General features: G+C 36.3%; 1 protein-coding gene across 2 annotated transcripts in view; it reads left to right on the top strand.

Annotated features, from left to right (window-relative positions):
• RB195_016057 (uncharacterized protein) overlaps positions 1–23712 on the top strand; it is a gene marked incomplete at both ends in the record, with an annotated part of 99034 nt that overhangs the window by 9591 nt on the left and 65731 nt on the right. The window contains 22 exons of one of the 2 annotated variants that reach the window (XM_064207043.1): positions 59–207; positions 806–944; positions 1480–1644; positions 1919–2065; positions 2149–2243; positions 3053–3175; positions 3233–3341; positions 3406–3518; positions 3593–3672; positions 4379–4445; positions 4561–4688; positions 4761–4872; positions 6729–6825; positions 6902–7036; positions 7413–7532; positions 7913–8088; positions 8147–8247; positions 8310–8380; positions 9565–9655; positions 10772–10875; positions 13198–13251; positions 13305–13363. In XM_064207043.1, coding sequence (XP_064062924.1) covers positions 59–207; positions 806–944; positions 1480–1644; positions 1919–2065; positions 2149–2243; positions 3053–3175; positions 3233–3341; positions 3406–3518; positions 3593–3672; positions 4379–4445; positions 4561–4688; positions 4761–4872; positions 6729–6825; positions 6902–7036; positions 7413–7532; positions 7913–8088; positions 8147–8247; positions 8310–8380; positions 9565–9655; positions 10772–10875; positions 13198–13251; positions 13305–13363 — 2435 coding nt within the window. Of the gene's footprint in view, positions 1–58; positions 208–805; positions 945–1479; positions 1645–1918; positions 2066–2148; positions 2244–3052; positions 3176–3232; positions 3342–3405; positions 3519–3592; positions 3673–4378; positions 4446–4560; positions 4689–4760; positions 4873–6728; positions 6826–6901; positions 7037–7412; positions 7533–7912; positions 8089–8146; positions 8248–8309; positions 8381–9564; positions 9656–10771; positions 10876–13197; positions 13252–13304; positions 13364–23712 lie in introns of those variants that run through there. The other variant, XM_064207041.1, reaches the window with a different exon arrangement.

The following is a 23712-nucleotide window of genomic DNA, read 5'->3' as shown; positions in this document are numbered from 1 at the left end:
TACCTCATTTTCTTCTCATTTTTGTTTTTGCACGAAGAAAAAAATCCTTTTTCTTTAGCTTTTCACTTTCGTACAACGGAAAAAGATGGACTCATTCTCTTTCATGGGAATATGGGCAGAGAAAAAACGGACTACATCGCTTTTGAGCTGATCGACGGACATCTACATATGATAATTAACCTTGGAAGTGGAGCTGTGAGGTTACAGGTGAGTTAAAAAATCAAGAAACAGAAAAAAAAATTATTTTTCAGTTTCTGGACAATCCCTTAAAATGATTCCATTTCCCTGAGATTTTTCACCTGAATGTGGCCACATTTTGAGATTGAAACAATGTTTTTTTTTGCCATTTCTTTGTAATCATATCCAACCAGAAGTTGGGTTCCTACTTATCCCTGAGTGTCTGTGGATGTTCGCGTCAGAAAGATGGAGAATTTTTCGCTTCATATAAAGAAAATGCCAATTTTTTAAATTTCATATCATACTAATACATTCTCTAATATAATATTTATTTTTGGCGTGTATTATATTTTATTTATTTATTTTTTATTTATCGGTCATATCGATATTGATTATTATATTAATACTTGTTAGTCTATGGTCACTATTTATTGACCAACTGTTTTATTTTGCATTATATTACATTCTATAGTATAATATCTATTTTTTATACTTTATTTATTTATTTCTTACCGGTCATATTGATTATTATGTAAATAATTGTTTGTATATTGTCTTGTAAATATTTGTAGTATATTATATGTATATTTTTCCCCAATGAGTTTCCCGGAACCGCTTCTTTTTCCAGACAACTGCACGTCGTGTGGCGGACGGTAACGGTTGGCATTCGTTACATCTTGAACGCATCGGTAGAACCGGAAGTGTGATCGTAGACAGTATGAAAACAGATTTCAATACTCCTGGAGTGTCGTCGAATCTTATCGTAGGTAGGTCAGGAGAATCCCAGTGGCTTTCCAGAAGGTGAAACGATAAAGTGTCTGGCGTTAATTAATCCGCTTGGGACCTGCGCCACCACTTTCACTTCAATTCAAAATTCAGTGGCGGATTATGAATCCGTTATTGGTTGTTACTATTATTCACATTGATATTATGATTGTTGACTACCATTGATATTGATTATTAATTATTATTGATACTGAGTACTGATTATTATTGATATTGAGTATTGATTATTATTGATATTGAGTATTTATTATTATTGATACATATTATTATGATTATTGATTATTGTTGATATTGCTGCTTAATTATTATTGATATTGATTACAAACACACTTTTTGTTGATATTATTATTGTTGATGGTAATATTATTATTATTATTATTATTATTATTATTATTATTATTATTATTATTAACAGTTGTTATTATTCTTATATATTTGTACCGTATTATTTTGTATTACTGTATTATTTATTGGCTTTTGACTGGGAGGAATTTGTAGTGAAAAGTCACTTTTTAGACGATCCTATCTATCTTGGCTGGGTGCCAAACGCATCGATGTCCTTTCCCTCAACGATCTGGTCGATTTCCCTACGGAAAGGTTTTGTTGGTTGTATCAAAAATTTGCGAGTCAATGGGATTAGCGCTCGAATCGCTAGCGTTTTTGAACGTTCTAATGCTACGGGTAAGTTGAAATCTATTTATTTGTTTGTTTATTTGTTTATCGTGCTCAAGGACGTGCTAAGAAGGATGTGGCAAGAAAAGAATGCAAAATGAATGCAGTAGTAGTGAAAAGGCAGGAAAAATTCGTGCAACGAAAAAATACGTGCTGGAAACGTGCAGGATCAGTTTCGTGAACGATCCTGTATAGTACTTAGTACTCGAACCGATTTGTACTAAATTTTCCCCGAAATTAGTGATTTTCTCATTATTTCCGACATTATTCCCAGTTTTTCCAGGTATCTCAATAGGATGCCCTCCTGCGCCTGCGGAAAATCCATGCGCGAAGAATCCTTGTCATAATTTTGGACGTTGTGAAGTGTTCCAAAATACGTTCACCTGCGACTGCGCGGAAACCAACAAAGAGGGACCAACATGTAATTTAGGTTGGGGTTATTGGATTATTCCTACCTTCAAATCTTTTAAAATGTGAAGTTATATTGAAACCAGAAGCATTGCATTATTTTAGAGCCAACTATCGTTGAAATGAACGGGGAGCACTTCCTCTACATCCTACCGTACACCTTGGAGTCAGAAGCAGAGATGATCGAGATCAGATTCAAGGTTGGGGTTACTGTTGAACCATTTTACAGTATATTTATGTTGAATTACTATCATAAAGTTACTTCAGTACTTTGCGTGTTTTATAATGAATCAGAGATGTGGAAAATACGATTTTGGCATTTTTTCAAATATAAATAGTGAATTTCGAACACTAGTCGTGAATAAAAACAGAGAAATAGCAGTTAATGAAAAATCATGGTCCAAAAATGTAGGAAAATGGAGTTTGCGAACATCCGTAGCTTGCGGATCAGCTTTCACAGAAAGTGCACCAATTATTATATTATTATAAAAAAATGTTCCCATTTGCCGTAATTTATAAAAAGTGGAAAGTTGTAGATTGTGAATATAAAAAGTATGCGTACACACACAGTCGTCGTCAAACAGTCGCCGTTCAGCCTACCTGACGCGACGCACCTGCTGAAGAAGCTGGAAAAGCTGCAACTGGTTAGGAAGCCAAGAAATTAGTATTGAGGCAACATATGAGTTAACGAGTTCGCGAGAAAGACAGAATACCAGTGCTCGCCTTAACCGGGCATTATTTTTTTTTGGAGCATGCGGACGCGTAGCGTCAAGCCGGTTGAACGTCGCTGTAATTATCTAGGATTTTCTTTCACTACTGGTTTTCATGAGTCAGTGTTTAATCAGATTTAGCAGTCAGTATGAGAAGCAGAAGTGTTCTTTCAAAAGTTCAAAGAAAATTTAAAAATTTAAAAAAGTGCTCTTTCAAATTCAAATTCTTCCTTTGAAATGTTGTAGTTTTATGTTCATTTGAAACTTTATTTGTGTCATGTACTTAATAATTGTTCCAGACTGACTATTCTCGTGGAATTTTGCTAAGCACCAAATCTAACTCATCCCCGGACAATCAGCTGTTGGTTTTTCTGAACGGAAGTTCCCTGGGAGTGTTGCTGAGGCACAGTTCTGGTGAACACGTGAGTCCCTTTTGTTTCTTCTGGATTCCTTATAAATTTAACCACATCCTTACACAGATTTTCCGTTGGGGAAAGGGAATCTCGGATAACCGCTGGCATTTTATGCGATTGAAGCGTCGAGGAGAAAAAGTTCTGCTTTATTTGGATGGGAAATGGGAACAAAATAGTGAGAGATTCCTAGAATTTTGTGGAGATGTTCCATTGGGCAGACCCTCACTGTGTATTTGCAGACTATCTGCCCTCCTCAATCGCGTTGAAAATTGACGAAATCTCTGGAGGAGTCGGTTTTCGTGGTGCGAATGACAGTTTGACTGAACCGTTTCGTGGTTCGGTTTCGCGGATGGTAATTTATTTCAATTCGGGACTCTTTTTTCGCGCGAAAATTTCTCTCTTAATTACCGCATCTTTCCGTTGTAGATGTTCAACGGAATTGATCTGCTGGAACGTCTTAAGAAGGATGGAAAAATGAGCAAAGAAGGTAAAGGGCAGCGGAATATGTGAGTTACAACACATTATTTTGTACAAATAATATTAGTTTGTCTGCATTTGCGGACCAACACGAATCAAGTTTTTTGACCGCGCGCAGGCGGCCTGCAAGCGGTCGGTTTGGCACTTTCCCAAATTTTCCCAGGTGACGTCAGCCAGACCGATACTGGCCGCAATTTTTTGTTTGCCAGGGAGAAAGCGTAGGCGAAAAAACGAAAAAAGAACTTCAACATAGAAATAAATGTAATTTTGAACTAAATTTCAAAAGTAAACATGAACAAACAACAACATACAAAGGCTTAAGAACAATACAGATACAATACAGATCTTAAGAAACTGCAGCAAAGATAAGAAAATCACGAAAAAAAAAGAAACGTAAGAGCAGAGAATATCAGAAAGAAAAGCGAAAAGAATGAAAAGAAAAAATTGTGGCCGGTCATGACGGTCATGACGTCACTTAGCGAAGGGGTCTGCTTGGCAAATTGCCAAGCAGACCGCTCGCGCAAGCCGTAACCGCAAGCGGTCAAAAACCGTGTGTTGTGTTGGTCCAGCAGAAATTTCCCCTAAACAGTTGCATGGCATATCAAGCTTAGAGAAAAGCAATTCTGAGGTTTTTTTTTTCGAGGAAACTTGAAAATTTTCTATTTTTTTTTTTCTGGATGTGATTGATAGAAGTCCTGTTTCAACGACTATACATATTTTTTTGATCTCTTTCAGCAAACCCAAGCAATCATCCGTTTCATTCACGAACAAAACTGGTTATGCAGTACTGTCACACAGAATGGTATTTTTAAAAAAAATTTTTTTGTATCCACCTGTAATTTCCTTATAACATCTACGATTCCAAGTAGATCCATGCAAATATTCCAGTTTTTTCTCAGCCGCACTTTTCTTTACAGGCCTCTTCACTTACGGGTTCATTACGAGTGTCTTTCAAATTTCAAACTCTCATCAGAAATGCCTTATTGTTTGCCTCGTATTCTGCCGAAAAGAACACCTCGTTCTTGATCGAAATAGTTAAAACTAGGTGAGTGTCGCTCATACATCTCTGCAGTTTTCGTTATTTTTAAAATCCCGATCTAATTTTTTCTTCTTTCAGGATAAGAGTAACTTTTAAAACGGGAGATAGACAGCTGGTAATGGAATCACCAGTGCTTGCAAATCATCAACATTTGAGCGATATGCGATGGCATACATTACTATTCTATAAGGTATTTTAAAAAAATTGAACCACACATGCTTGTTCTACCCGGGTCGTTTCAAGTCACATCTCGAATTATCTCGTTTTCCTATCAATTAATTAATTAATTAATTAATTAATTAATTAATTAATTAATTAATTCATTCATTCATTCATTCATTCATCCATCCATTCATTCAATCATTCACACGTTTGATCACTCTCCTCGTTCACTCATTTCTTCGCTTATTTATTGAGTAACTAGTTCATTGACTCATTCATTCATTCATTCATTCTTTCTTTCTTTCTTCCGTTCATTCAATCTTATCACACGTTTAATCACTCTACTTATTCACGCATTTGTCCGTTCATTTATTGAGTCACTAGTTCACTCATCCATTCGTTTATTCGTTCATCCATTCATCCCTTCATTCATTCATTCATTCATTCATTCATTCATTCATTCATTCATTCATTCATTCATTCATTCGTTCATTCGCTCATTCATTCAGTCATTTATTCATTCCCTCACACATTCAATCGCTCTATTCATTTGTTCACTCATTTATCGAGTCGTTCAGCCACTAGCTTATACATTCATTCACTCATTCATTCATTTATACATTCACTCGTTCATTCGTTCAATCATGTCCGTCCTTTCGAACCATTTAACCATCCTTTCACTCAGTGGATCGCTCAACCACTAATTTATTCAACCATTCATTCCTCTCCACACACATTCATTCATTCATTCATTCATCCATTCACTTGACTGCTTTGTCTCATCTACTCATTTATTCGTGCATTTTTCATCCATTTAAGATTCATTCATTCATTTACTAGTTCATTCCATCGGTACACGAGTTTTTTCTTTCTTCTACTTATTCATTTATCCTCGTAACTATTTGCCCATCTTCGAATTTAATAACTCATCTGATCATTTATTACTTTTCAACTCATCCGATCATTCGTTCATTCATTCATGACAACATGACCAGTCACATTTCTGCTACCTTTTCATCACATTAACAATCCCTTTTTTTTGTTATTTTAGCCTAAATTTGTTTAATAATTTTCTTGTTTCTCTCGATATTTACTTTCAATTTTAGCTTATATTTGTTTAAAGATTTTCTCGTTTCTTTCGATATGTACTTTCTATGTGAATATCATTTTCTAATCGATATCGTTCCACATCGGTTCTTAAATACCTTTAGAAGGGTTCTGACGGATCCAACGGCCAAATACCTATTTTAGGAGGGAATAAGGGGTGAAACGACTGCTTAAATAATAGCAGGATGTTTATGTGATCTGACGTGGAACGTTATCTTTATCAGTGGATGTTTTCCTTCTTTGTGCTTTATAAAAAACACGAGAAAACCATATAGAGATACTTTTAAATATTGTCTATAATATATTGTTTTGAAGCTCGAAATGTGCAAAAGGAGAAAATACTAGAAAAATTGCGTTTAGAAAAAAATTAACTTGTTATAATATAAAAAGAGGAAGAAGGATTGCTGGAGATACAAAAGTCCATTGAATAACTAATAACATAATATTAATTCTTGATCAGTGAAGGCGAGCGAAGCAAACACACAGAAAGTCTGAATTCGGCTTTAGCCGGAAACTGGTGTAAACATAATTTTCAATCGATTTGATAGATGGTTCTGAATATTTTGAATACTGGTTTAAGGAGAAAATACTATGAAAATTGCGAAAAATTAATTGAAAAAAAGAAAAATAAATAACTAAAAAATAAATATGTAAAAAAAATGAAAATTCGGCTTAAACCTAACTTCTAGAATAGATGTTTGAAATTTTGAGTATTGGTTTAGGAGTCCATTTGGGTGAAAAAATTCAAATCGCCTGAATCTTACATTTTTTCTCCAGGAGGAACGCAGCGCGTTACATATGCTGCTCGTGGATAACACGACTGTTGTCGCTGACAGTGACCTGGTGCCGCAACTTTATTCTGTCGTGACCATCGGTTTGTGGATTTTGCTCTGCTTGATCCTTTGTTCCTTAACAGAGGAGCACCTCCACGCTGCTGCTGTCATTTTCAGGTGGTGCTCCACCGTCCGCGCCATTATTTCGTAGCGGATTCCGTGGTTGTTTGGCGAGTTTTCGAATTAATGACAAAGCGATTGACATATTCGATGATTCTGATATGAAGAAGGAGGTTGTCCGTGGATGTCCAGGTATGTGCTCTTAGGAGGATGTTGAGGATTCTTAAGATTTTGAAATTTTGAATTTTGGATTGGTGGGTTCTTATTGGGACCTGGAGCAAAATAATAAATCCCGAATGTGGTAGCTCGGAAATTCAAAAAAAAAACATTTTTAAGAAATCCACCACCGAAAAATGCAGGAAAGTGAAATATTAATGTTGGATAGGTTATTAAGACACTAAACTGAGTAATAGGAAGGTTTCCTCATGTCACCTCATAACGGAAGCGTTATGAAGCCCTTGTGCACCTCATTTGCTCACTTCTTAGCCGAAATTCTAAAAAACCACTCTAGTTTCCTGACTACCGTATTGTACCGGGCTGTGAGTAAAGCTTATCCGAGCACTTTCAGGACCACTCGCTCGTTGTTCACCTGGCGCCTGTTCGAATCGTGGTCGATGTATACAACAATGGAATTCGATACGATGCGATTGTACGTTGACAGCACACGCTGGCGATCGATGCCAGGATGGTTAGTGGATCCATCCATGAACGAGCTACTACTACGAAAAAAAAGAGATTTATTACCTAGGATTAGAAATTTTTCATCGTTCTCTTATTTTTTTTCTTTTTAGCACAGACAGCAAAAAGACGTTAAAAAAGTGCCCTCAGCTTTTTCGCATTTTGAATTTTTCTACTTTCATAAATTTAAATTTAGAAGAAAACTAATTCAGAAATTAATTCAGAAAATGCAGTTCTAATTTTTTTAAATTCAGAAATATTTCAACTAATAATTTTAAAATTTTAATAAATAATTTTTTAATTCAGAAATATTATTTATATTAGGAAAATGTAGGAGAAAATACAGAAATTTCATGGAATTACCGTAGCGATTAGGATTATCGTTTTCAGCCGCGACAACCGCCTCCTTCTCCGCACCATCCACAATTTTCTTTGAATATCCTCCGGGAGAACGACCATCCACTTCTCGTGACTACATGCTGTTTGCCTTCCGTACTTCACGTGCATCTGGTGTACTGTTATCGATTGATTGCGCGGTAGATCAGGACTATTTCACTGTTTATTTGGTAGGTGTGATTACGCTTTTTGAAATAAGCACTGGAAAATAATGCGAAGACATTTCAGGAAGAGGGTTTCCTGCAAGTCAAGTACAACCTTGGAAGCCGAGAGCATCATTTTGGTCATTTCGCCCACAAAGTGAACGATAACAAGAAACATACGATCAGGTACGATGAACCTGACCAGTTCGATGTAGGCGAATTTTCCCACCACAGCTGGATTTTTCCAGGATCTACCGTAATGAGTCGAATGTGACAATGCAAATCGATGGTCGGCCACCGATTCGATATCGACCTAAAGGTAAATTGAATGATTTTAAAAAAAATAGGGTCGCGAGTGATTCTTTTTTGCTCCTGAACTCTGGATACCGTAGCCTGACTGCGTCATTTTTGTTCATGGGACCTGTTCGCTGTGGGAACGTGGAGGTCAAAGTGCGCAGTCACAGATGCAGATTAAAAAACTTCAACGAAATTCCTTGTTAGTAACCCAATTTCAACTAAAAACCCCTATTCTCTATTCCGGAGGTCCTAAATGAGAATCTTTCGAATATAGTGACGTGACTTTTTGCGCCCCAATCACAAATCCTGCTCTGGTGGATGAACACATATATCCGTGCGGGATGCGACGCGACAAGAAGGAAAAATGGGCGGAGCAACTTCATAGCGATTGGACATTCTAAAACGTTTAAGTACTAATCGTACAAATTATATATTCGGGCAACGTAGGATATAGAGCGCTATGAAAAGCGAAAGGGCGTGGCGAGCGCGGCTCTGATTGGTTGGTTCCGGCGTCCTGGCCCCGCCCACAACGTAACACTCTTCATTTGGTGCCTTCTTCGTTTAAATCACAATCAAGCACGCGATTTTCCGCATTTCTACCCAACAAATCGTCGAAAGCCTTTGGATGATATCCAGTACCGATCGGCGTAAATTTCCAAGCAATTGTTGATGTAATAGTTGCAAAAGAACAGAATCGCTGGTAGGGACTATAAACGCACACTACAATGGGCGATTTATGGTAGCCAATGAGTTTTGGACCGCCTGATTATTCGAAAAGGAGAATAAAACGGATATAGTACACAAGGATTTTTTTTCAATTTTTTTTTTGATTTTTTTCAAGACAGAATACAAGATAGTTTTTTTTTTCGGAAAAGTACTTGCTACGGTAAAATTCTCTTATTTGAGTTGACTTCTGAGGAGTATCGGAGTATTTTTTTTTTATTCTGCTGCACCTTGCTTTGAGGAAAATTCAATACCCAGTCATTCGCATTTTAACATGTGCCCAATTCATTTCCGACTAATTTACAGTACAAAATCTCCCTAACCTTGAACCTGGAGTCCTGCTGAGCCTTAAATTAAAATTGAAATTAAAATCACTTCTTTTTTTCAAATCCGAAACGAAATAATTCTCTGTTTTTTTAAAAAGGGTCAGTTTATTCGAAGCAATTTGCAATAAATCAAGAAAATTTATGGATTTCCCTGCAGGAAATGATGAGCTGGTGACGTTAAATATGCAATGGAGAGTGTCGTTGGGTGCTGCGTTGAATTCTCGTCATATGGAAACCGGATCCAAAAGGTAGAGAGGTTTACATTCTTTGCAAAACGCAAATTCTCACGATAAAATTAGAGCGACGAGGGTAGAAATAGAATTTTCGCTCTTATTATTTTTTCATTTCAAAAACGATTGAATATTGCGATTCATTTGCTTTTTTTTCGAAATTTTCTCAAAATTTATTGCATACTTTGGTGGGCAGATTTAAATAAAGCAGAATGATTGTCTCGAACGATTTTTGTAGTAATTCCAAGGGAATTCTGGAACTTTCTTGAGAAAACCTTCCTGAATATTTCTCAGGTAATTATAAACCGAACCGTTTAAGCTTTTTTGAAGGATAATTTGAGGTGAATGTGGTGGAAAATAAACTAATCTATGAAAAAAGTTTTTCTTTCCAAATGATCCTAAATTATTTCAAATTTTTTTCCAAAATGGTCACCTCTGTCTACGAAAAAAATGTCTGGGAAAAGTTTTAAATATTCAAAGAAGAGCTTAGAAATCACCTTTTTTCAAGGAATCTGAGAAGGATCTGGGGTTGATATAAACCTTAACATTTTGTCAATACAGCCATTGATTGATGGCAAATGATGAATCGGAAGCATTTTCGTCTAGAATTTGGACGAGTTTTATCGATTCCCATCAACTGGACTTCTTTTGAAGAAAGACCATACAGTAAACTAAGCTTTCGGCGTTTTTTCTTAAGCAACGAACCGCAAATCGCGATGAGCACATGGAAAATAACCTGGTTTTTTAGGGAATGTTCCCGACCCACCATTTTTAACGTTTCGCTTTTCTTTGTACCGTAAACCCTACCCTAACATTAAAGAAAACATGAAGTAACCTAATTTAACCTATAAAAAGTAGGTTCTTTTCTGAATTTATGAATTTATTATATAATATTGTGAAAATTGTGGAATTTGAAGTCACTTAATATTATTTTTTTTTCTCGAAATTATTTGTTACATTACAAAAACTTCTAGAAGAAAAAAAACATTACAAAAACTCTTAATAACCCTTTATTTTATGCACAAGTTTATTTTAACAATTCGATTTTTTTCTTTGTAATCGGAGCGACTTTTATATTTGCGGAATCAGCCTATTTACATCAATGAACAAATTTTCAGTTAACTTTAATTTAAGCAGAACTCGACGTCGAAAATCAATCAAAATCATCGACCCGTTCGATGGCGAAATCTCTGGCGTCAATTACAATGGGCTCATGATTCTGGATTTACACGCTCAGGGTAGGTTACGTTTCCAAAATTGTCCGCTTATAACGCGTTTAGGAACGTATGATATCGGATGGCGCCAAAAAAAATTTTTTTCTCGTATGCTTTTGACGACATGAGAATTGTGCGTGCTAAAATATTCCATATAAATCTTAGAAAAAGAGGAGGTTAAGGAGTTTAAAAATATCCTTGAAATTAAAAAATAAGGATCAATGTAGTCCTGAACAGTACATATTTGATACCAGCTAAACAACTAATTGGGAAGGAAAATGACATAAAATTAGTTTTTTTTTAAATACTATAAATATAAAAATACTTTTTAAAAATCCATACTAAAAGAAAGCTGCTATATGTTTCTTTTGTGACCTCCAGTTCAACTATTCAACCTTTAAATTTAATCCTGTTATTCGTTGATGCGGTGCGTTACCGTATCTTCTTTCCACAGTCATTCAATCATCGAGTGCAATTAAAAGATCGTAAGGTTGTAAATTCAACGCAAGTAAGAAAAAAAGTCGTATTGCAGAAAAAAAAACCTGCAAAACAACAAAAATTGTCAGACAAAAAGAATAGTTTGGGGTTTCTTAGTCAGAAAAAAAAACAGTGCTTAATTTATTATTATTTATTTTATTTTAAACAAAATTTAATAATTCATGAGTCACAAAATCAAATCATATACTTCTTTTTTTTTCTAGAAGTGGAAATTTTTGGGAAAGAAACGAGAGAAAGAGAACAAAAAAGAAAAGAGAGAAGAAATAGCAGAAAACGTTGAAAAAACCTAACCCTGCCGGGATTTTGTTGTTTCTTCAAGCAATATTGTTCTTATTTCAATTACAGTTGAAATTATTTTGAGGGAGAAAAATCTCTGCGAACCTCCTCCCCGGCTGAAACGCTCAGCATTTCTCATTTATAATTTTCTCTCGCCTTATTGAATAACGCTATTAACGAGGACTAGGACGCGACGTCGTCGTCATGGAACGATCGGAATCACCGGCCAAGTGCAAATCGCTTGCGATTCGCTAAATGATGGGTTACGGAGGTCGTAATTGCACCCTTGAACGAGGCCGGACCATTAGAGACCTTTTCAGCGCCTATTTCACCTCAAATCTCCCTCACTCACTCATTCCTCATTCGATTCGTTCATTGATGATACGGATTAATCCGAAACTTATGGACTTATGAATCCTTTTGGATTTTTTTTTCGGATCTGCTCCTCTTCAGGGTTACGGTAGTTTGTTCTTCTGATTGTTGAATTCGTGCACTATAGAATTGCTGATGATTATCTCATCTGAAATGCTACTAATTGCCGGTGGCGCTGAGGAAGAACTCGTAAGAACTTACATAAATTCGCACTTAGTGCACAGAATTTTCTTTTATTCTTCGTCTATTTCTGGATACGCATCAAATTTCTCTCTCAAAGATCGTTCAACGTTATTTCACGCTATTTCTGGCGACGATTTCAATACGAATACTATAAAATGAAAAATGTGCTATTAAATAGAATCGTTGGTGTCATGACGGCGATGGCTGCCCACCACCACCCATAGGTTTTAATGTTATGGCGTCGATCAAAGTGCTGTTTGAATCGTTCTTCTCGGCTGGTTTCCGTAGGAATCTTTCTGGAATCTCAGGATTTTCTTCAATGTTTTCAATGCATTAACATAAATATTATTAGTTATAACAAATAAATGGTAATCATAGTAGTCCCCAATACCGTTAATAGATTTTTATCCTAAGAAAATTACTTCAAAATAATATAAAAAGGATAAAGTCACTGGCGTATGTATCAATCCACTTGGGATGCGCCAACGCGTTTCACTGGAATTCCTAATCGTTGAGGTTTTTTTTTATAATAATAATACAATACTTTTTTACAGTACAAAATAATGTATTAACCATAAATAACAATATAATAATTTTTTGTAATACAAAATAACACATAGTTACCATAATAATAATCAAAAATTATTTTGGGAAACTTCAGCTAAGCTTCGTAAAGCCATTCTAATTAACTATACTCAACATCTCAATTTTTCTTGAGTTCGAGAACTCAATTTTTTTTTCTCGAAGTGAGGAGGGGGGAGGTAGGGGGATTTTTCTGGAAATTTCTTCATTTGGCTCATTTAGTAGTCGCGTGTAAGAGACAAAAAAGTTCCTATATCTAAACGCTTCTTTTTTCCCTTGGTTTGATCTGAAAAATTCGAAAAAATTCGGAATATTAGGATTATGTTCGTATTTCAATATATTTACACAAATATTAGTAATGAATACCAACAATAACAATTTTCCAATATAGTTCATGGATTTTTGTTCTAAGGTTCTTTTTCAATTTAGCTTTAGACAGCTATCCTAATAAAGTGCAGCCAGCATTTCAATGTTTTTTTTTTCTAAAATGTGAGGACTCAGTTTTTTTTTTGTTTTCTCCCGATGAAATAATCCTTTTTTAGCGAAAAGCGAAGATGAAGACGTTCCCACACCTCAACGTTTCTTTTTTTTCTCGGTTTAAATTTAAAAAAAAATTCTTTTTGGATTCGTTGCTGGGTAAAAAGGGGAAAAACGAATAATTTTTCCCTTTGACTACGACTGAAATAACACTTCCTTATCCAGAGTTTTTAGCTCAACGGCACCTTATAAATATTCTTATCATTGTGGATCTTATCCTTGAATCACTGTGTGTTATCGAATATACTTTGAGTTAAAAAATTATTTTTTTATTGGATGAATTCAAGGATTTTTTTAATGAATGGATTAAAAAAAGTATAGTATGATATAATATAATAATAACTATAATGCAATAAATATATGCAAATATTTGTTGCCCTATATTTATTTGTAATAAATTTGAAAATTAAAAAAAAGAACTGTCTACTGGATTGTTCGACCAAAACGATTCATCCATGAAACATGGAATGTTTCTAAGTGCTGCTGTAGGTGGTCCTGTTAAGATTTGAAGTAGTTTTCCGCTAAAAACCGAGCTTAGTTCAAGTAAATTGTGCTTAAATGTGTTTTTTTTTTTGTTCGTAAGATTCTCTGACTCAGAGAAAGTGTTTTCCATTTTTTATCTTTCTTTTCTGATGCACCATTGGTGTATGTGAATAAATAAATAAATTAAACAACTTAGTCATCCCATGATGAAAGAACTCTTTCGAAAGTTCCGTTCCACTTTCCCCATCCACCACCTGCCGGTACCTCCTTCATTATTTTGATCCCTCATCACTCTCCGAAGAGGTTCAGAGGCGTTCCGTAGTTAAGCCCGAGCGGCGTTTCGCCTCCGTCGCCCGTTCGCGTTCCTCTTCTAATCCGAGTCCGAGCATTTCCGAAAGTGCCTGAGAGTGTTTTCAAGTCTAGTCACTTGGAGATTCAATATGACATTTTACGACGGACGAAAAGCCTTCCTCCTCCTCCTCCTACAGCGTAGCTGAGCTGAGCGGATCTCTTTCTCTGGCAATTTGCCCCCGGAGTAATTCTTTGCTCGAAGAGCAGTAGCGAGCAATAGCGGCCGCCCCCCTCGGGCAGCGCAATGAACCCAATCAAGCGGATGTTAGCCCCTTTCGCAAACCAATACCTCACGTTTACCGCAATTCCACTCCAGTCTGTGGCTGTAATGTGATTCTTTGTCATCATTTTGTTGAGTGCTAGCGACGACGACGTCAGGATGTATAGAATCGGTCGGAAGTGGTTCTGGATTTGTTGGAGTACTAGCCAAAAAACAACCCATTCAAACAAAAATAGAAGAAAATTGTAGGAAAGAGTGGGAGGATTTAGATGTTTTGCTGATTTTTGTCTTTAAAATTATTTTAATGCAACAACGTCGGCTTTCACCTTTAATTTTTCCTTAAGTACAGAGAGCACATTTCATTTTCCTCCCTAAACATCCTTACCCAACAAATATTGTTCCTTTAGTATTCTTCTGGACATTTCCATGCACTTGTCATCCGCTTGAAGGAAAATGAAAGGAAATAGGAAAATAGTGTACAGGAAAATGAGGAATTTTCTCGAATGAACTATCCACACGAATTCTAGATATTTTATTTTTATTTATTTTCTTACCGTACTCTTCTTTTACTCAGTGAGGAATATCCTATGCGGTGATTTTGATGAGTTTAAGAGGTAGATTTCCGCGTAGATTACTGACTACCGTTTGTGAAATCAAACCAAGTGGTTATGGCTCATTTTGTGGTGCATTTTCGAATTATTCGAAATTCATTCGAATATTCGACTTCATCCACTTGAACTTCGATAACTGCGACGATTTTCGTAAGATAATTTTTCATTTAACATTCAATAAGACGTCTTTCTTCCGGAATTCATTAATGTGTCAATATTGCACATAGAGTTCTGCCACGCTACTGGTCACATGATAACTCGTCCGTGGGATGTTTTTAAAGAATTTTCAGAGGTTCATACTCTAGAAAACTCGAGAATGCCGGGAATTTTCAATAGTTCTCAGCGGGTTCGATGTGTGCTGCTTTGCCCTCGGTCATCTCTTCGTATCTTCTCACGTTCTCCTCTGCTTTTTTTATCGCTTTCCATTTGTTTGCTCAATAAATTCCAGCAGCCGTAGCTGCTGCTGCTGCTTCTGTTCTGTTGAGGCAGCAGCAGCTGCTGCATAAATCGACTTTGCACTTCACCTTCACACACATACACATATATATACGTACGTATATATACACACACATCATCGTCGGCGCCTCTCATCTGCACAATTCTCAACGCTTAAGCTTCACCACGTTCCGAATGTTCTAGTCGTGAATTCTATATAGCATCGTCGTCCCGAAAATCTCGGAATCGAATGCACTTTATAATGTGCTCGCTGTCACCTCAATCGCACATTTGCGTAAAGCGCTCAACGCTCTTAGACCGCTCTTAAGTGTCGAAGCGACTATTTTTTTTTCGCCTCGCCCCCCCCCTCCTCCCCCCTCTTCGCCTCCTAATCCATTTCCTTCTATGAATCTCCATGGCCATATTCAATTAGTCGCGCGCCCTGACGACGACGACGGCGGCGGCGATGATGGCACACGACGAGCTTTTCTTTCTCTCATAACGTGAACGTTTTTTTTTTCTGGCCTGGCTTAACGTGGATATAATACTCAGCTATCAGCTCATCTCATCATTTTATCTTTTTGAATTTTCTTCCCTGTAGGACGATTTCTTTCGCCACTTTGCGTGCTTAAAATTCCTTCAAAATCAAAGTATAGTTCAACTGGGCTGGTCAGGAACGCTGTGATTGGCTGGCCAATAACAAATCAGCGATCCATTAAAGTCTCCTTGTGAACAAATTTTTGGTTTAAAGGACAATTTTTTCTATTTTTTTTACAATTTTTTAAACGACAGGATTTTCTTTACTTTAAAGGATCTGCGCTCTGCTTGAGACCTTTTGCGGAGATAAATTTTTGGGTTAATTGACAATTTTTCTTCACTTTATAAGAGCCTTTTTCCATTTTAAAAAACCGCGCTTAGTTCGAAATCTCATGTGATTTAAGCTGGAGGATTTATACGATCCTTGAATGTTTCTCTCTTATTGAGCTACACTGCCAAGCGCTCAGAAGGACAAAGTCTCCGAGTCAGGAATCGAAAAAGTCCCAGAAACTGCGCTTTTCTTCGACTCCTTCAAGCTTCTTCCTTTAGAATTTCTTGTAGCGTCCTTTAAAGCTCTAAAGTCGAAGATGAATGCACACAAAAAATTGCTGTTTCATGGATGGCGTGCTCATCATGGATTTGGATGAGAAACGTTCAAAGAATTTCCCAATTATTATTTGCAACGAATTCAGTGAGACGTGGTACATGTCACATGCCATTTTTTCGCCGCACGCTAACCGTTTTCTGTTGTTTTGTTCGATTAACTTAACGTAAATGTAGGACTGAAAAAAAAATTTCGGTGGAAAAATTATTTCTTTCGGATGCTTTAGGCAGCGAAAAATAGTTTTCTCTCCATTTTTTCTGCACTTATCATCATTTTTGCGCTATCTGCGAGTAGGTGATGGTTTTTGTCGTCTCGTTTTTCGTAAAAATTCAATCAGTACGATTTTTTTCTGGAAATTTCTCTGTTTTTATTTCAAAGGGCCTGATGCGGTCGATGTAATACAAATACACACATCAGAATTAGCAGTGAAAAATTGGCAAAAAGTCCAGAACGAAAATCACAACAATCATTTAGTGCAACATCTTTTTCATAGTTTAAAAAATTATTTGTATTCTTCATTTCTAATTATTTTTGCTTGACTACTAAATTTAACCGTGTAAGCTCTGCTGCACTCACAAGACTTTTTTCCCCGTGGACGTAGAATTGCGTGATGTTCACGCTGGCCTTATTCTATCCATTATGGAGGATTTGATTAACTATGCATATTTATGGGTGTACTCTATGAGTAGTCCTTAATTTCTGCGTACCTAAAAGCTACATAACGTAGGTTGTTACGTAAGCGTCATTGACGACAGCGTTGCTAACGCATTCTCAATAATTCATTACTAGAAAGCGTCCAGAGCAACACGCAAAATCCTCGCCCCAACGGTTCTAGTTAGTCCTGGATTTGAATCCAATGCGTTGCAGACGGAGACGACGAAGCATTTCATTTTATCTGATCGCGTCCTTTAATTTTGGGTGTTTTTTTTTTGAAAATTTCTGCTGTGTCCTTTAAAAACAGCGTTTCACGAAGCTGACGATCTTTGATTTCTTCACGAACAAATGGCTATCGTATCGTAACTATGCACGTGATAGCGCTTAATTCCCAGTGGGAATTCAGAAAAAGGCGTGTGAAACAGTTTTGGTTCGCCTTTTTTCCGACGACACAACACATGACGGGTGGTAAAACAAGGACAGTCTGCAATGCGCGCTGTTCGATCGTGTGACTGGTGGAGCATCTTGTGGTGTGATACCGTCCTTCCAACGATGTAACATGTTACGCAATTGGATGCAGGCAACCTCGTCATTTGTCCTACGTGAACAACTCAACTAATATAACTCAGATAGGTAGCAAAAGCTGCTCCGCCAATCACACAATCGTGTGCGTATTGCGGATTGCCCTTGTTTTATTGGATGTAATAAGCTGCATCGTTGGAAAAAAAGTAAACCACCACGCATTTTTCTGGGCTTTTTAGAGGAATTGAGCGTGATCACACTCATCGTATGCGCCTATGTACTTCTTCCTATTCGCTTAGATGTATCAAAATCGTCAATTTTTTGGGACGCTGCTTTTAAAGGAGGGCCAGGAGGGCAGGGCATCGATGTGCTCCGTATGCTCATCGTTCTAATGCGTTTTCGACCATTTTCCATCCACCTCGTATGGCTTTCGGAGCTCATTTCAAAACGATTAATGGATTAAAGCATTCGCTATTTTTAAGGGAATTCGGCTTTGATTTGTCAAGGAATTATTTAACTGACGTTCTGAGCGTTTTTATTGCTGGCGATGCCTTTTGTGATTGTGTGGTGTGTGTGTGCGTTTTTCCTCCCTTGTGTGTCTGCAGTTCTTTAAGAGTCCTCCGAGGTACATAAGTCGCTCTCTACGTCAATGTGGAAGGAATCCATAACTTATTCCAGGTTCCTATGGGTATGGCTGAAATTTCAGCTCTAGCTACGTATCATATGACCTTTCTGACTTCTGGAAAAGAATTCTCACCGGTAGTCGTGGATTTCTAAGGGAGAATTCTAATCTGAATCACCTGTTGTATGCTGTATGTATATTTTATTTGTTATTTATATATTTATTTATTTTATTTATTAGTATATACTTGGCTCATTTATTGCAAAAAAAAATACTCAAAGACTTGCTAGCTCAGAAAATAAACAGACAAAAAGAAGGGAAATGGTGGAAAGAAATCTTTTTTTTTTATCGATTTTTAAAATACTTCCAGGAACGTCAACGGTTGTGTTTTTACTTTATTTCCTATAAATTGCCCCTGAGTGACTCTATTTTCTGTATCTTCTGCCCTGTTACTGTCTTATTTTTAGGATTTTTGCCAAAAATAAACACCTGCATTTTTTTTATCGGAGGAACCGATTTTCAAAATACTTTCAGGAAGGTCAACTGTTGTGTTTTCATTTAATTTCCTGAAAATGCGACTCTGATTTCTGTACTTGCTGCTGTCTTACTTCCAGGATTTTTGCAAAAAGTAAACACCTGTAATCGATCGGAATAGATCCGTACATATTTGGCCTCGGTTCCCACGACCACGCTCTCTTCCCACCCACGTAATCACATCCAAGTTCTTTTCAATTGAATGAATTAGCTACAGGCTCACATGTACCCCGCGTCAGGGTTTTCCTTCGTTTGTAGGCGTACCTCTTAAGTTTTTGATCAATCCTGAAATGATAGTGAAATTTCTGGAAAAAACTTAGTGGACCCATGTGATAAAATATGGTATTTCTCGGTGTCTATATGCGGGAGTTTTGGAATCGCTTTGCTTTTTATTTCAATTCAAAGCGGCCCACATTGTTTTACTGTGTTTAGCTTGTCAATGATGAATGATGTTAGGTTATATGTACAGGAAATTATTCCCGGAAACGGAAGAACTAAAAAACTAGCTTGACTCATCTAAAACTACCTGGAAGCACCGACATGACTCTTTATCTTATATTCATTACATTCATTACCTATGCCATAAATAAAAATAAGATGCTTTCCTCAAATCTGTACCGATGTTTTAGGAGGAAATTCAGGAATTCAGAAAGCAAAAATATGCGTGGTCCCGGGAAAAGAAAGGAAAAATAATGGAAAAAATTAATTCTCACTAGTTCTCATTAACTTTTGTACTCTTTAAAATTCACAGGACTTACGAGAAAAATCCAAATGTACGTTATAAATCGGGAAATTATAAAATATTTTTAAAGGTGGAAATATCAGGTAACTTCAGGTTATATGTGGAGGAGAAAGTGGTAATCAGGAAGAGGAAAACATGAAATTTTCTAGGATTATCTTATAATTCAAACAACTTCGAAAAATGGTCATCACAGATCATCTTTTTACTTTTTGCTCCTTGCTGCCAATAGAAGAATTTTAATTGTTTTCCTGAAGTTTGAACTATTGAACATTCATAATAAAATAAACTATTTGATGAATAATAAAAAATAAAATGAATTAGTAAAATAAACGAATGAAGAAATTGAAGTGGTTCGTTCGTTTATACACAGCTGTTCACGTAAGAAAAAGAAAAAAACATGAATGAATCACAGATCCTGTTGCAAATTTTTTTCTGCCGACTTTTTTTGTGCTTTCCATTCACTACAAAATTGCATCATCTCGGAATTCTCGGAACGAACAATAACATATTGAAAAACGGCGCCAACGACATTAACGACAAAAGGAAAGCCAAGAGAAAATGTTTTTCTTTTTCTTCTCGATTCAGGACGGTTTTTGCCTCCAATACATTTAGAAAAATTATGAAATAAACGCGTAACTGTAGTAGTTTCGCAGTTTCTTTTCTTTTTTTTGAATTGATCTCAGCCTTGATTCCTGAAATCGCGGGAATATCAAAGATACAAAAAAAATTGAAAAGACTTGTATTGATTAGGAAAGTTTTTTGACGGATTTTTCTTTGTTTATGAGTGCTATTATATTAAAGTGACGTGTTTCGTGTGAAATCCTTTTTCCTGAAAGTAGTCGAATGCTGTACGCTTCTGGAAAAATCATATTTGAAAGCATAATCTATTGGAAAAAAGCGTTCCGATGCTAAAGTATGAAAATTTCTTCAAATTTTCCCTCTATGAAATTTTGAACGTTCATGTAGCTGGCCACCTATGCCATATTTACCGTAAACGAAGCCCTTCTAGGAGGGAAATCCGATAGTTTAAGTGGTATTTCCGGGAAAAAATGTAAAAACCTGGAAATATGCGAAGGGAAACGAGATAGCAACGAAGCAACGGAAGGTTTCTTGCTATTTCATGTGTTTCGTCTTAGAAACTTACATAGGTCCATAGCGTTTTCATTTTCTGTTCTGTGGGACCTCCTTGGATCGGCTTTTATTTATCCGTTTATTTATTTGTTTATTCACATAAACTTTCTATGATCTTTCGAAAGAAAAGAAAAAAAAACAAAACACAACTTGTCTGGGTCAGAACATTCAAAAAAGATGTAAAAAAATAAAAGAAGAAAAAGAACAAGAGAGAAAAAAAGAAACACAAAGAAATTTCCATAGCTAAATTTGATCAGTGAATCATAATTACCAAATAATAAATAATAAATAAATGAACAATAATAAAATAATAAAATTAAAATAATAAAATAATTAATAAATAATAATAATAGTAAATCTAATTAAATTTGCATTTTGATGTAATCTTTTTAGAATAGATTTGATACAATTGTGCTAAAATTTTATTCGATCAAATATTTTCCATCCATTTTCATTGCTTCCTCGTTTACTTTTTGGAGTGGTTTGGAATTATTCTGGAAAATTATTCCTCAGATATAATTAGATTCTTCCTTTTTCTTCTTTTTCGAAATATTTTTCCTCAAGAATTAATTTCACCGTGTGGAGAAATGTGAATATTAATTCCCTATACGGAAATTTTCGTGACCAACATTCGCACGCTACCATCCACCATCGTGGTCGTTCGTTGTGAATTTTTCATGGATGTCTTGTACATATTTGGGTGAAGTACTCAAGTGTATAGCACTATTCGCGATTGCAGTACTAATACTAATTACTTTATAGCTTATTTTTTAAAGAAAAGAAAAAGGGAAAGAAAGGAACTAAAGAAATATTTGCTCAGAAGTAAATTTTCGCTGTCCCTTTATCTTTTTGAAATAATTACCTAGAACGATCTCGAATGGTTCTTTTTTTTGTGAGCAGTACACAAGATTGTTAATTAATTTTATTTAATCTAATTTTTCTTAATCTAATTTTTAATCTTAGTTATGTTTGTTGGAAATAAAATATCCAGAAAAGTAATCCATGATTGGGAAGGGAACGATTTTTTTTCTAACCTACATATATCCTAACCATTATTATCCACCATTACCAAGTATTGGACTGAATTATATTACATTTACTTAATTCACTTGATTTATTGCATTTACTGAACCAGTCAGTTGTATCGAATTATTGTTTTTTTTCTCTCAATTCTAGAAAGAAAAATTATTAACCTCTTAGAAATGAAAGACCTGATTGGCCTTGGACAATTTTGAGCCTTGATCCAGAAAGTTGCAGCGGAACCTCTTACCACTGCACTATACCCACACTATACTTTTTTTTGTTCTGAGTAGTTGAGGTTTCTTCCAGAAAAAAAAATCTTGGATGAACTCAAAACACTTGAAACTAGGTTTCTGATCAGCATAGATAGCTTAGAAGAGGCGGATGTAGCGCAGTCAGTAAGAGGTCCCGGTGTGGTTGGAGCACGATCGATCGGAGGTTCAATTCCGCTCTGGTGCCAACCAAGCCTTTCGTCCCTTTGGGTCGATAAATTGGTACCAAAGTTGCTTGCGACTTGATCAACACCATACACTTTATTCTTCTCAGAGGCAACGCTTCAGGATTTTGACGTGATGCGGAACACACAGCGACTTCGAACGCGCCACCCATGTGCACGCACCGCTTCCAATTGCGAGCGGCCGAAAATCAATAATGTCTCCTCACCAGCCTTTTCGACTAAAACAAAGGAATAGGCTACTGAGCGGCCCGAGGTCTGTACATAGAAGCGCGTTCTAACGTATCTCGTTGGAATCCGAGCGGTTCTCACGCTTTTTCTACGACAACTAGGGAAAGATGAATGGAACAACGCCGGATTCCGCAATCTATTACCCGACGTATACGATTTCGCTTCGGGATCCGCACCACGTCAAAATCGCGATACGCTACCTCTCACTAGGACAATTTTTATTATAGAATAGAGCACATCATGAGACACTAGGATTCTAGAATTTCCTAGAATTCTGGCGTCTCAAGCGTAACGTCATCGTTCGCACGGTCGTTAAAGAAACATTCATGAAACAGGGAGAAAATTTTAAAACTACTGAAAAACCACTACTATCCACTATTACTGTTTAATCATAAAAAATTTTCTTGTTTGTTTGTGGAGAATCTTTTAAAAAATCTATTTCTAACACTTTTTTTTATGATCGGACTATTTTTGATGTGTAAAAAATATTTTTGGTTTTTTTGCTTGCCTCTTTTAATGTGGTTCGCCTACTATTACATACAAATAGAATTTTTTTCATAGATTCATAGATTTTCCACAGATTTTCTTTTCTGAGAAAACTTGAAATCAAATAAACTAGGAATCTAGTTGAAAAAAAAATTATTCCTGAATAATAAAATAAATCCCCGTCAAGCGTGCGTTCCAAGTTGTCACGTAGCAACAATTCAATTAATGGGAACTCTCGCACGTTTGAATAGAGAACCGGATGAGGACGAGGACAAAAATAAGACCTCACCCATGGAGCACTTTAATTCCGAATTCACTATACGATCGTGGATTCGGGGCCCCAAGCAGGGAATGAACGCCTATTTTGTGAGGGGGTCAATCCATCCAGGAACTTGAGAGACTCGAGAGTAGCCGAGAAATGTTTTCGCCGAAGATACGAGTTGGTTATGTGAAAAATGCTGCCCCTATCGATTGCTACTACACCTTCATCGCCATGCGACCACAAGTGTCGTCGTCGCCATCATCGCGACGAAATCAACCCGGTTTGTTTATTATGGTAAGCTGGATGTGTATCCGGATCGTATGTTCCGTATCCTACACTGGTTCACTTCTGGAATAATGAATTTTTCTTCCATTCACGTATCGGTGTTAATCGCCTTCCAACGGATCGCTTATAATATACTCATATCCTGGCTTTTTCGTACTTTATTTTAGCTAATCTTCATAATTTTCCCTGAAAAAAATACTTGTTGTTAGGGAAAAATGATTTTTTTCTT

The sequence above is a fragment of the Necator americanus genome, chromosome V, assembly GCF_031761385.1.
Source record: "Necator americanus strain Aroian chromosome V, whole genome shotgun sequence".
Taxonomy (NCBI): domain Eukaryota; kingdom Metazoa; phylum Nematoda; class Chromadorea; order Rhabditida; family Ancylostomatidae; genus Necator; species Necator americanus.
This window is presented reverse-complemented; position numbering and strand designations above follow the sequence as displayed.